Source organism: Scophthalmus maximus, chromosome 8 (assembly GCF_022379125.1).
Source record: "Scophthalmus maximus strain ysfricsl-2021 chromosome 8, ASM2237912v1, whole genome shotgun sequence".
NCBI classification, from domain to species: Eukaryota; Metazoa; Chordata; class Actinopteri; order Pleuronectiformes; family Scophthalmidae; genus Scophthalmus; species Scophthalmus maximus.
The window spans coordinates 17,997,100-18,010,555 of record NC_061522.1 but is presented as its reverse complement, the minus strand read 5'-3'; the positions used below and the strand labels follow the sequence as shown (position 1 = coordinate 18,010,555).

At 44.8% G+C, this 13,456-nt stretch overlaps 2 protein-coding genes across 2 annotated transcripts; both read right to left on the bottom strand.

The window, feature by feature from the left end:
* Positions 1 to 549: 549 nt before the first annotated feature.
* krt15 (keratin 15) lies at positions 550 to 2,913 on the bottom strand. The gene is made up of 7 exons (XM_035636635.2): positions 2,369 to 2,913; positions 2,074 to 2,156; positions 1,795 to 1,951; positions 1,511 to 1,672; positions 1,273 to 1,398; positions 920 to 1,137; positions 550 to 770 (listed from the first exon to the last, which is right to left on the bottom strand). The coding sequence occupies exons 1-7, from the start codon at positions 2,822 to 2,824 to the stop codon at positions 665 to 667; spliced, it is 1,308 nt and encodes a 435-aa protein (XP_035492528.1). The 5' UTR covers positions 2,825 to 2,913; the 3' UTR covers positions 550 to 664.
* Positions 2,914 to 8,840: 5,927 nt separating this feature from the next.
* LOC118312216 (keratin, type I cytoskeletal 50 kDa-like) lies at positions 8,841 to 12,852 on the bottom strand. The gene is made up of 9 exons (XM_035636634.2): positions 12,454 to 12,852; positions 11,042 to 11,167; positions 10,832 to 10,914; positions 10,418 to 10,574; positions 10,136 to 10,297; positions 9,876 to 10,001; positions 9,444 to 9,670; positions 9,322 to 9,350; positions 8,841 to 9,220 (listed from the first exon to the last, which is right to left on the bottom strand). The coding sequence occupies exons 1-9, from the start codon at positions 12,775 to 12,777 to the stop codon at positions 9,114 to 9,116; spliced, it is 1,341 nt and encodes a 446-aa protein (XP_035492527.2). The 5' UTR covers positions 12,778 to 12,852; the 3' UTR covers positions 8,841 to 9,113.
* Positions 12,853 to 13,456: the final 604 nt, after the last annotated feature.

Here is a 13,456-nt window from a genome sequence, read left to right as displayed (position 1 = left end):
TGAATTCATGCTCACATTCAGACATGTACGTGGACTGCTGGAGAAAGCAGATTCAGACCCAGGACCTCCATGTAGTGATGAAATAAGGCAGACTTATAACTTGTTGTTGCAGAAGTATATCGCAGGTATTTTGTCACATTTCTCAAAATGACCTGCCTTTAAATCTTTATGATGTTGGGTGAACATGCTTGTTGCTTATGAACACAGAGCTGTGTGATTATTGTGCTGCTGAACTGCTGAAAGCCCGTGGGGCTTGAGTCCTGAACTCGCTGGTAACTCGGAGGACATTGCTGAGGAGAGGGAAAAACATCATTGCTCTTGGTTCAGATTTTTGTAACTAGCCTCAGGATGCATGATAGTTTCTTTATCCTTTCATGTCCAGCTCATAATGTGGTTCAAACACTATCTCTGAGCTGCCAAATACTTAACTAAACTTTTATCAGGATGAAGATAAAATGTGCAATATAAAATGTACCAAAACAATGCAACTGTTACCATCATGACATCATTTGGAATTGCGAAAACACAAATAACTCAAACAAACAGTAGTTAGCAAACAAAGAGCCTTTTATTGCATTCACATGTGTATGCGAAGGAAGTTTTTGATTCAGACGTTGCGTTCTTCCGGTGTTGCCTCTGTTTTGTGTTTGCTGTGTGGGACAGATTATGCGCTCGTGGTAGTGCTGGACACCACCTTGCCGTTCAACATTTCCTCTGAGATCACTACAATCTTTGTGTTGGTCCTCGAGGAACTACTGAAACCACTGGCACTGTGAAAGGGAAGAGAAGTGCAGTGATTCCATTAAAACCATTGCAATTTCCAGAGTTTACGGTGGAAGTGAGACTTGTTCTCTGAAGGTAAATTACATTACATTACAAAGTGCTACCTCTTCCCTCCGTCCCCTATTTCCTCCCCTACCTGGCCTCTCCATCCATCAGCCTCCTGTATTCTGCAATCTCCATCTCCAGCCGTGTCTTGATGTCCAGCAGCATTTTGTACTCTTGGCTCTGGCGTTCAATGTCACAACGCAGCTGCATCAGTTGCTCTTCCATACCCGTCACCGTCATCTGGAGGCTTTGGAGCTGAATGGAATACCGTGTTTCTGTGTCTGCTAATGTGCCTTCCAGTGCTCCTTTCTGGGGGAGAAATAAGAAGAGAAGAAGGATGGAGAAGTGCAACGATTAATACACTGGAAAAACACATATACTCTGGGTGGCATGAGTTATAAGGAAGCATAGGTAAAGCACAGTAGAAATTTGCCTCAAATTTACCATGCTTAGTTGCGACTGTAGCTCGATCTCCAGGCCCTGCAGCGTGCGACGGAGCTCAGAGATCTCTGACTTGGACATCTGGAGACTTTCTGTTTCGGCTGCCACCTCCTTGGTCAGCGTCTCTGACTGCAGGACAGTAGATATAAGAGAACATTAGTGTTATATCTAACTACATATAATCAACAGTCTGATCACAAAATACATGAATGAAAGCACAAGGGTTTTGGCCCAGTCTTACCTTTGTCTGGAACCACATTTCAAGCTCTTTCTGGTTCTTGACAGCCACATTCTCGTACTGCTCACGGATCTCAGTCATGATGGCGTTCAGGTCCATCTGGGGCTTTGCGTCCACCTCTACATTGATCTGTCCACTCATCTGGGACCGCATGGATGCCAGTTCCTGTTGGATAAACAGTTTGGAAAGATGTGGATGTTGTTTGTGTTGATCTTTTCCCCTATATTTGAGACAGCGAAGGCTTTGCGATGCACATTCAACTCAGATGCTCTGGGTTTGTGACCCACCTCCTCATGGTTCTTCTTGAGGAAGATCAGCTCCTCCCTGAGACCTTCGATCTGCATCTCCAGGTCTGATCGGGCCAGTGTCAGCTCATCCAGCAGTCTCTTTAGACCGGAGATATCTGCCTCCACAGATTGACGCATGGCTAGCTCATTCTCATACCTGTGAGGCAGCAGGAGATCACACATTTGCACCTTAACATCAATGTATACATTTTTAATATACGCAGGTTTTTGCTTCACAGATTCTTTTTTAACCTTTACGTCTCTCATCCCGATGCTTACTTGGTTCTGAAGTCGTCTGCTGCCAGTTTTGCGTTGTCAATGGACAGGTAGATGCCTGCATTGGTACGGGTGGCATCCTGGATCTGTGAGACAAAGAAATTGTTTCATGTTGCTCAATCAGTACAAGTTCATCTCAATCTGCAAACAGACTCAGACATTTCTTTTGCTACTTTCACAATCACTGTAAACTGCGCATGCACTGTCACTTGGATTAAGTTTAAATTCCAGTGCATAAACCTACACACCTGATTACATTAAAAAAGTATATTCAGGATTCAGATGTCATGTAACATACCTTTCCCTGTAGTTCAGCAATGGTGGCCTCAAAAGCAGAGTAGTCACGGGCACTGGGTCCGGCTTTGCTCTCCAAGAACTGGCGGATCCTGAGCTCCAACTCAGTATTGGCCTTCTCCAGGCTGCGCACCTTCTCCAGGTAGGTGGCCAGGCGGTCGTTCAGGTTCTGCATGGTGGCCTTCTCATTGGCCCCAACGTGCAGGTCAATGCCGTCACCTCCACCGAAACCTGCACCCCCTCCATAGCCATAACCGCCTCCTCCGCCACTTCCATAGCCAAAGCCACCACTTGCGCTACCTCCAAAACTGGCAGTGGAGATTCTAGCTCCAGAGCCACCTGCACCGGCATGCACACTTGAAGCATATCTCTGTCGAACCATGCCCCCACCCATGTTTCCAGACAGGCTTCCACCTCCAAAGGTGCGCCCAGAAATGGAAGTTCTCATGTTGCTCAGCATTGTTACGGATGATCGGATGAAGACTGCTCAGGAGGTCTGCCTGCTCTGGAGAGGAGATGGACTGAGGTGCAGAGCTCTGTCTCCGTCCCCTTTTTATCCTGCACGGGGCTGCAGCGGCATGTGGTGTGGGCGGGGGCGAGCAGGGCTGAAGGGAGGGGCGTTGCCAAATAATTGGTGCACAGCCCAACCCACCACCCACACCCACACCCTCCAGGTTAATTTTGTGTAGTGACCAGGGGGAGAAAGCGGGATTAACTTTAATTCTTACTTTTCTTTTATTTATACAAACTATACTGAAAAGTGGAAACATCTATTACCTCAGGTTAGTTATTCAGTCAAATCCGGCATGTTTGAAAGGTTCAACAGGTGATGTTCCTATTGGGTTTGTTCCATAAATCTGCCATACTGGCCAAACCTGTTGCGATACCATGGCAACACGCACTGTAAACACTGTAGAAGGGATCAGTGAGAAATAAAAAAACTATTCACCTGACTGTCAGCCAGCTCAGTTCTTCTCACGCACCTTTTTTCTCTGGCCTCATTTTTTGTCTGGGGCTTCATTAAATGTTAGCATCAGTTTTGGTTACTTTTCACATCTTAAACTTTAGATTTTAAACACTCTTGTTTGCTTTATCTGAACATCAGCCTGCAGGGTTGCCAATTTGAGGCAATTTTTGCAGATGCTCATGATGCAAGTTGAGACCTGGCCTCATTCTAGACGAGTCACAGCAGCGCTGGAAAGCTGCAGGTGTGCCTGCGGGTCCGCGAGCTCTCCTTGGCATCGCACCAGTACTTTGGTATGTGCATCGTGCCCAAACAAGAACAAGCCTTTTCTTGTTTGCTTCTTTCCATGTCACCACAGTATTTCTTTTGTGGAGACTAATTTGATCAAGAAACGCTGGTGATTAAATCTTTTCCTTACAGTTTTATTGATGAATAATAGGTTACATGTATTATTACAGACATTTTATTTGCGGTTGAGCCTAACAAAGACTTGTTTTACCTTCAGCTAACGGATGACTTCAGCAGACTGAGCTCATACGCAGCCTGGACTAATCAAAAGCAGATGTTTCTCTTTCGCGGCTGCTTTTCATTTTTGGGTTGCAAACTCATCTCATGCATGTGCTAAACAGCTATAAATTATGTCCACAGTGAGTCCCCAGTAATATGTGAGTGAAGATATTGCTGTCTCTCTGGAGAAAGCACTTTCACACCAACACACCATCCACTGACGTCAACACAATGTAATGTACAGGTGCAGCTATGTACAGCTTAGCTGCACTCGGTTAAGAATGTCACTGCTGCTACGCTCACTCTTTTTTAGGACTCATGCACAAGTATTTAATCCCAAGTCAACCACAAAGTTTAAAGAAAACACCCCAAAATCCTCTTTGGTTTCCAAGCAAATTACCCATATGCTTAGTGTTTAAAATAGGAGGGGCAACATAAAGAGGTCATCTATTGTAATTTCTACAACTTCACTCACTCCACAATTGCTCTTTCTTAACATGTATCCTGTGCACAACAAGCAGCACCAAGTGTTGGTGAGTGCACACAACATAAGTCGTGCACATTCTTACAAAGGTGCGATCATGCATCCCTGCGATAGTACAATACGCGGGTGTGGCACCGGTGGTGAGGTTTACACAAATTGGCACATTATGACAGAACGTTCTGTTCCATTCAGCTTATGTAAAGTTTACTAGAAGCACATCAGTTGTTAAACACTGCAAAAAATGTGACAAATGAGTTGCGCCAGGGACTCACCGCCGAATGTCCTGATTTTGCCAAGTGGCTGTTCTACCGAGACCAACAATTGTGATGTCATCACGTAACACCTAACCCTGACATTGACCCCTAACCCCAACCCTGTATACAAAATGTCGGTCTCAGGACAGCAGCCGCTTGGCAAATTCAGACGGGGCCCCCACTGCTCAGGGCATTTGTACCCGTGTGATGTGCATCCGAACCATCAAGCTGTCACATCGCCCTGTGTTCAGCAGAATGACAAGAGTTGTGAGACCTTCTCACATTCGATGAGATGAAATCATGAGCGCATACTGAAAAAACGTTGGACAACGGTGTAATTAATATAAAGAACATTCATTACATCTTGAAAGAGAAGACACTTTCAGAAATGCTGTAATGCATGAGTGAGCCAGTTTTCCTCAGGCAGTATAGCCAACGGTTGAGATCATACATCCTGGTTCAGCTATCACACACTGTCGGGTAGGTTTCTCACACTGCTCTGCACGTCAAACATGGTAATGTTGGAGAATGTGAAGGTTGAGTCACTAAACTTAAGCATTTCAAAAAAAAACATTTGCTTCCCCTTTTCGGAAACTGGATTCATGTTAATAAATCACTTTTCACTGACTGACCCTGGTCGATGTCCTTTTTTAGTGAAGCGGACGGAAACCAAACTTGTTTATCAAACTTGTTTATGTAACATAAGATACAGCAATGCAAAACGGTCGCATTCTAACTTGTGTGCAGTGCATGTGTAGCGACGTGCAGTGCAGTTTTGACTAGCACAGTGTCTTGTCTGTCTGTCTGTACACCATTTTGTTCAACTGTTCTGTCATTCTTGGTCTCCTGGGGATGGATCATGCTGACTTACTGTTAACAGCAAGTGGTCCTCAGACTTTTCCTCAAGCGCCACCCAGTGGTTGACGTCTGTAGTTTAGAGAAAAACATCTCAACAACTGCTGACCACTTGCACAGCACTTGTGCAATGTCCATGTTTTCTACCAGGGGCATTACAGGCGTGGGACTTTTGACTCATCATTACAGCCTGCTAGAAGGAGACGTCTCGACTTGCTACCAACACAATTAAAAGATTAGAGACCGACCAGCGCACCGTTGCAGTCAGACAAGTATTTGGCCTTTAAATGCCACACACTTACATGTACTTTAGTTGTTGTTGTTTTTTAGATTTGAAACCTGATTGAAATTTGCAATAAATTGATAAATTGAATTATATTTATTTCTTTGAAAGAGCACACAGAGAAAAATCACATCAAAGTGACATTGTTGCTGAACACTAAAAGTGAATCAAACTGCAGATTTGCCATTATTATCCCCATTTTTTTCTTTTCTTTTAGGATTCGAGGACTAAAACACAAGAGTATTTGTGCACTTTGTCCCTCTGAGAGGTTGCATCGCTGTCGATACGCTTCCTAGCATTATTAACCAACATTTTCAGACATACTCAGTTTTATTACATCATTGTGCAACAATCAGACGCCATGCTATGACATGTTGTTTTGACAAAGAGACACTGACATGAGAGAGTGTCGTGTAAGCTGAATGATTAATTGCGATGGTATGCCTGACAGTACAAGGCAAGGTGCGGCCGTAGTTTATATGTTTTGCAAAGTATGAATGAGGCATTCATGGCTGGATATACTCATGCAAAATGGTGCACACTCCCATCCGTGTTCAGCTCTTTGGAAGTTGTACAAATCAATTCCAACCCGTAGTGCTGTGCGAAAGCACTAAATATTGCGATTACACTTTCTTCAATAGCAATATAACAAATCGATGTCAATATGTATCGATATAATGCTTATGCATTACACAAACTCTGTGAGGTGTAAAACACAAGATTGTTTTGAACGCCCCACCTTATTTATGTGAAATGTTTCACTTTTTAGCAAGTGTTTGTCATCCTCTGGAGTTGAAAACCACAATGAAGTGGGTGGTTTCCTCATCTTTCCCTATGAGAGTAGAGAATCTGCATAAATAAAGCTTGAAAGAAAAAATTATTTGACATTCATCGTGATGATTATTCATTATCGATTTTTTTCATTGTGATAACATGTTTGGTCATTCTCCTGGCCATGTTCAAGCCCCACTACAGACGTTATTTGATTTGTGCCCTGTAGCTAGTGAATCATCTGCTAAGTAATGTATATAGCGTGAGAGGGGCTTCAACTTGCAGGGCCTTTCGCAAAAAAACATATCAATAAGTCTTTTTGACATGTCACATCCCCCATCCACTTTTCATCTAAATGGGAAGGACTTCTCAGAATGCAAAAGATCCATTTAAGTCTGAGTACGAAGTGCCACACGGACAAAAATAACCGCAGCTTGTAGTGGAAACTAGAACAGTATGTTCAAAATGCAGTGCGACCCGAGGAATAGCGCCAAATACTTTTACCTGCAGGGTGTGTGAGTCTCATCCCCAAAGGCGCACAAAAGATTATCTCACTCTCTCTTGTAGGAGAGATGTGTTACTCACAGACAGATTAACAATGCTCCTCTGACTTTGTGTTTAGTTATTCTATCACAGGCCCGGGCTGGTTTCTCCTGCATCAGGATATGGCTGGCAGCGATCTGACACACCCTGTACGGCAAATAAATCATGCAGAACCAAAACTGTCATGTTGAGATGCTTTGAGAGGTCTGGAAATTTACCCGAGACAATCCTGGACTCGGAGCTGAGCATTGCCAAGATTTATCCTCTGTCTTTAACAAACTACTGTATGTGACCTATTTATTATATCGGCAGCTTTATCATCTATTCCAGAAGTGACTTTACTGCAAGTTGACTTAACTGAACTTGATGAAGAGCCCATGTGCACACAATTTAGCACTTTACGGATTGTGGTTTGGTAATAATGGAGAGAATTGCAATCAGCTGAGAGGAATCTTGCGCGGTCACGAAGTAACGTGACAGACTGCGTTTTTCTGTTTCAACAGCGAAACGCGCAAATGCAGGACATTTGCTTTCTCTGTATGACAACTTTTTACTTTACATTAGCCATGATTTGACACCAGGAGGGTATATTAGTTAGGGCATGCACGTTTGACTTACAGACTTGCTGTCTATATGAATGTTAGGCATCAGGCAGCAACAATTCTTCACATTTTGTGTTCCTTCATTTTTGTCCCGTCATGCAGTATCCTGTGAGACTGACGAATCACGTTATCACTGCCTAAACTTGAAATAGCATGAAATATATGACTAGCCTCACTAATTACGTGCAAAACTGCAGCAGCGTGTTAAAAGAGTGGACCACAGAAGCAGTAAAAGAAGGAGAATAGTCATGTTTGAGTCATCCTGGCACATGAGCCAGGTGAATCAGTTGACTGGAGGCGAATCAAGTCTCCACTTGATTCTTCAGCTCCACCGACTGTAAATGGAGAAGCCTTCGGTGAGTAAAGGGTCAAATCTGTGAGCCTCACTGAGCCGAATCTTCAGATTTGTATCTTTTTTAAGAGCACAGTGAACTCTTAGGTTTTATAGCAGCATGATACAGAATTCTCTCTTATTTAGCTTTTCTGCATGTTTCTGCGAAAATCACAGCCAATGTAACATACTTCTCCTTTATAAAGACGACAGTGATAAATATATATATGTGCTAGATGCAGATCAGTGTCTGTTGCCCTGTGACTGAAAAATATTTGTGTTTCTAAATGTCCCCTGTGCAGCAACACTTTGTCTCGAAAAGCATTCCATCCAACAAAGTTGTGCAAGGACTCTTCGCACTTTTAGAAAGACAAAGGTGACACCTGGTGGTCATAAGTGGGATTACACTCTAAATGCTACGTAGCGTTCAGAATTACTGTTTTTCCGCTTTATTTCAGTATGAGTGTCCGTATACAGGAGACACCGACCTTCAACCTGAGGAAATAAAATGTTTTGTATCACTGTCTTTCTATGACTTAAATTAATAATGAATGTTGATCCACCTTTCTCTCTCCGGGTTCTCCGGCTTCCTCCCACACTCCAAAGACATGCAGAATGGGGTTAGGTTCACTGGAGACTCTAAATTGACCGTAGGTGTGAATGTGAGAGTGAATGGTTGTCCGTATCTGTATGTGGCCCTGTGATAGGCTGGCGACCTGTCCAGGGTGTACCCCGCCTCTCGCCCAATGTTAGCTGGGATTGGCTCCAGCGACCCCCCGCGACCCTTAAATGGATAAAGCGGTAGAAGATGAATGAATGAATGAATGATCCACCTTTCTGAATTGTAACACACATTTGTGATAAAGAATACACACCTCCGTCTTTGCTTTTTGGATTTTATTCATTTTTTTGTGTCATAATAATAATCAGACTGAGCATCTGTCAGGGAAAAAGATCATCACTTGCTGCAACCTTGCTATAGAATACAATCAAAAGAAATTTGAATTCATTCAAATGTAGATTTTTGCAGCACATACACTGTTCTGTAGTTAACTCGTGCACGTTTAATCATTAAGCAGGTATTATTTGGGTGTATTAATGACTATTCGTGGGTTGATTCATCATCAAAATGTACGTTTAGTTGCAGCAGAGGTGTTACTGAATTTCTTCCAATTGGGTGTCGACCGTGGAGGACACCACCTGTCCATCGACTATCTCCTCCACGATGGTCTTCACCCGCCTCTCGATGTGGGGCTTATGCTCTGCGGAGGTGAAGGAGACAAACACAATGAGGACCGTGGCGACAACATTCTAGGAGACCAGGAAGGTGTTTCACAAAGCCGGAGTGGAGAATGATTCTCACCTTCCACCGTCTTGCTGATGATCACAGTCCTATGGGCAGAGTGAAATGATATTTGAAAAACATTTTAATTCTGCTCAGACTCGTTAGCCTACAACTTTCGGACGACACACTTAATCGCTCACTTTTTCTCGTACTGCGATCCCTCCAGCAGCCTCCTGTACTCGGCGATCTCCAGCTCCAGCCTCATCTTGATGTCCAGCAGCAGGCAGTACTCAGACTTCTGCTGATCGATGGAGGCCCTCAGCTCCTGCAGCTCCACCTCCAGCACGTTGATGGTCATCTGCAGCTGGTTGAGCTTAGCACTGTTGCGACTGTTCACTTCTGCCATATTCTGCTGCAGGCACTGAATCTGCAAGAGGGCGGACGGGAACAATGGAGGGGCCGTGAGTGTGAGAGGAGAGGAGAGGAGAGGAGAACTGCCCTGTCTGCCAGAAGGGCAATCTCAGTTTCACCATGTATCTAGTCAATATGAGGGAAGCTATGTGCGATCAGATAACTCTACACCGCGTGTAAACGTGTTTTCTCTGCCTTCTGCCGTTTTGTCTGAGGCCGACCTCTGTGAGGATGCTTTGCCGATTTATCTCCAAACTCTGGGAGGTCCTCTTCAGCTCCGACAGCTGGGTGTAAGATGTCTTCACCTCTGTCGACTTGGAAGTGAGTACCACCTTGAGCTCTTCCATCTTTTTACATACACACACAAAGACAGACACACACACACACACACACACACACACACACATGTACACAATGAATCCCTTGACATTTGGCCTCTGTAAAAGTTATTTGGGGAAATGTGCGGGCTCTCCCATCTCACCTGCTGTTGGTGCCACCTCTCAATCTCTAAATTGTTCTTCGCGACCACAGCCTCGTACTGCTCCCTGATCTCCTCCAGGACGCTGGTCAGATCAACAGACGAGACACTGTCCACCTCCACGTTCACAGTGCCAGACTGCTGGATCCTCAGCAGATTCAACTCCTGCAGCGTGGACAAGAGACGGTTTTCAATACCCCTCTCCCTCCTCCTGCCCCCCAACAGGTGCGAGTCATGTCTGCCACCACCAGCAGATGGCGCCGCTGCACTCTCAATGGTTCTCACCTCCTGGTGGCTGGTCTTGGTGTATGCAATATCCTCTTTCAGACCTTCGATCTGCATCTCCAGGTCGCTGACGTTGAGAGTCAGGCTGTCCCGGACCCCTCGGAGACGGAACACATCGGCCTCCACCATTGTGCGCATGTTCATCTCCGTCTCAAACCTACAGAGGGACGCCGGGCGGAGGCGCAGAGTCTGAATTCAGTTTATTTTTGACAGAAGTGTATCATACACACCCTCAAAATCCCATCATATTTCACAATAAGTGCAACAACTGAGGCTTCACGCTCGTTTCACTCGGTGCATGAAGACTGGAGCTACAGGGAGCTCTCTTCAGATTTGGCTGAGATATATTCAAATGAAATTCTTGGAGGGTGTGAGTGGGTTTTATCATGAGCTAACAGAGCAATGCAAACCCACTTCATTTTAAAGTCTTCAGCAGCGAGTTGAGCGTTGTCAATCTGCAGGATGACGGCATGATTCTCTAGGCGGCTCCTTGCAATCTAAAGGGAGGGGAAATGAAGGGAAGTCACTATTTATTCTGCCCATTATTCATGGATCATTGGAGGAACCATCAGCCTCCAAACATGAGCGTGAGGTGTGCAAACTCATGTATTGTGTGAGACCTGCCTTGGTCTGAAGATCAGTGATGTTGACATAGTAGCTGGAGAGGTCTCTGGAAATGGTAGTTTTCTGCTCACAGAACTCTCTGATCTGCATCTCCAGCTTCCTGTTGGCCACCTCCAGGGAGTGCACCTGCACACACAACCAGAGGCATTCTCATCTCATAACATACATCATACAGGCCATATTCATTTGTACAATATTGTGCCATTTATGTTCATTTTCATCCGTAGCCGTGTGTTGTCTGTGTGTGTGTGTGTGTGTGTGTGTGTGTCTGTGTGTGTGTGTGTGTGTGTGTGTGTGTGTGTTCTGTATGGTGGATCATATTGTCAGTGATTTGGTCATGATAAGATATCACTGTATCACTCTGGCTGTATTTCCTCTCTTCTAGTGTATCTCTGACTCCAGAGCTGCAGGATCCAAATCCATCACTATTACTATTATTATTATTATTATTATTATTATTATCAACAACATAATTGCATCTATAAGTGTCAGTATTATTTTTGTAATTATAAGTATCAGTCTGGTAGAGATTAAAGCGGCGGTTGTACAGCTGTTCTCTCTCTCTCTCTCTCCTCTCCTCCTCTTTCTGCACACTTCTCCTCTCTCCCCCATTTTTCTCCTCACCCCAACCTGTTGAGACAAATGTTCTGCCCACGACTGAGTGCGTTCTGCCAGATATTTCTTCCTGTTAAAAGGGAGTTGTTTCTCTCTTGGGATTTGTTTGTTGGGTTTTCTCTGTAATACTGTAATATTGACCTCACTATGTAAAGTGCCTTGAGACAATGTATGTTGTAATTTGGCACTATACAAATAAAATTGAATTGAATTGAATTGAATAGTTGTCTATAGGTTCATCCACATATTCATTTGTTGTCATTCTCCGACTCATTGACCCTCTTGAGCTCCTAAAATGAATTCCCTACCTGTATTATGTGAGCGTTATCAAGAAATCATATTTAACTTTTCAAAGTAAAAGCACACTCTCCGTGGTGTATTTTCATATGCATATATAAGGCCTGTTGCACTAATATGTCACATAATGTTATAGCTGGTCCAGATGGAGCTTGGTTTAGCTGTGCAGGCCTATTGTGGGCTAGTTTAGTAACATATCATTTATATTTTATATCACATGTGGGTTGTTAATATGAGAGCCTGCAGAGAAACAAGTATAACGACCAAATGAAGTGCACAGAGCAAAAAGTACAATATTTCCTAGAATGCACATGAATGTTAAATAATAGCCCTTCATAGTAATTTTTATGAGACCAGATAAAAACAGGTGCCAGGACAAAACAAACACCGGGGAGTGTAGACACCGATACTGTTAACAGTGTGTGTGTGTGTGTGTGTGTGTGTGTGCGCGTGTGAGAGTTTTAACAGCATTCACCATCATCACTTTCTCTCCCTCTTACCTTCTCCAGGTAGGAGGCCAGGCGGTCGTTGAGGTTCTGCATGGCCCCCTTCTCGTTGTTGAACACTGATATCTCGCCGTAGTCGGTCAGGGAGCCGGAGCCGGAGCCGGAGCCGAAGGTGAAGACGGACTGGGAGATGCGGGTCCCGGAGCCGCCCGCGCCCCCGTACACGCTGGGCGCGCGTCTCTGGTAGAAGCCGCGGGCGGACACGAGGGCCTGGCCGCCCCCGAACACCTGCGACCCCCCGCTCAGGCTCATCGCGCTGGAGCTGGAGATGCTGCGGGAGCTGTGGCTGCTGCTTTGGCCGACGAGAGTGACAGGCATGCTGAGAGGTGGGTGTGCAGTCGGAGGCTGACGGAGACCTGGAGACTTCACCCTGGAGTGCCTCGGTCCTTGGCGGCTCTGGGCACTTTATAGGGCTCAGAGGGCGTCAGGTGGCATGCCGCAGCTATGTGCGGTATGCAGATAATGTTTTTCTAAATTGTTTTTGGAAAACTTAATAGGTGTGTGCAAAAGCATTTTTTTCTGACGTTCTGTAAGAGACAGGTTGAATATCTAGTTGAGCAGCATGGCAGCTGGCCAGCTGATCACTAGACCGATATCAGTCGGGCACGATGGGAGACGTTTTTTCTCCCGAACTGTCAGAGAACCCGTTCCTGAAAAGGTCAATTCATTAGACTTGAAACAACACCTCACACAGTTCAATACACTCATGCAATACACTGCACCATGGCAACGGCTTCGCCTCAATGATCAGTGTCCTCACAACCACACTCCCCCTGCATCTTGTGTACACACACCACCACCACCACCACCATCATCATCATCTTCATCATCATCACCACCACCACCATCATCATCATCATCATTTTCATCACCATCATCATCATCATCACCATCATCGTCATCTTCATCATCATCATCATCATCAGCATCATCACCACCACCATCATCATCATCTTCATCATCATCACCACCACCACCGTCATCGTCTTTTTCCTCA

Bases quoted from the DNA above. Each gene is read 5' to 3' on its own strand.
- krt15 (XM_035636635.2), bottom strand. From the start codon at position 2,824: ATGCTGAGCAACATGAGAACTTCCATTTCTGGGCGCACCTTTGGAGGT. The intron at 2,157-2,368 runs GTATGTTACATG...TTTGTCTCACAG, and splicing joins TTGCTGAACTACAGGGAAAG to ATCCAGGATGCCACCCGTAC. The intron at 1,399-1,510 runs GTAAGACTGGGC...ACTGTCCTGCAG, and splicing joins AAATGTGGTTCCAGACAAAG to TCAGAGACGCTGACCAAGGA.
- LOC118312216 (XM_035636634.2), bottom strand. From the start codon at position 12,777: ATGCCTGTCACTCTCGTCGGCCAAAGCAGCAGCCACAGCTCCCGCAGC. The intron at 10,575-10,831 runs GTGGGTTTGCAT...GTCCCTCTGTAG, and splicing joins GCTGAAGACTTTAAAATGAA to GTTTGAGACGGAGATGAACA. The intron at 9,351-9,443 runs GTGAGCGATTAA...CTCTGCCCATAG, and splicing joins GGATCGCAGTACGAGAAAAA to GACTGTGATCATCAGCAAGA.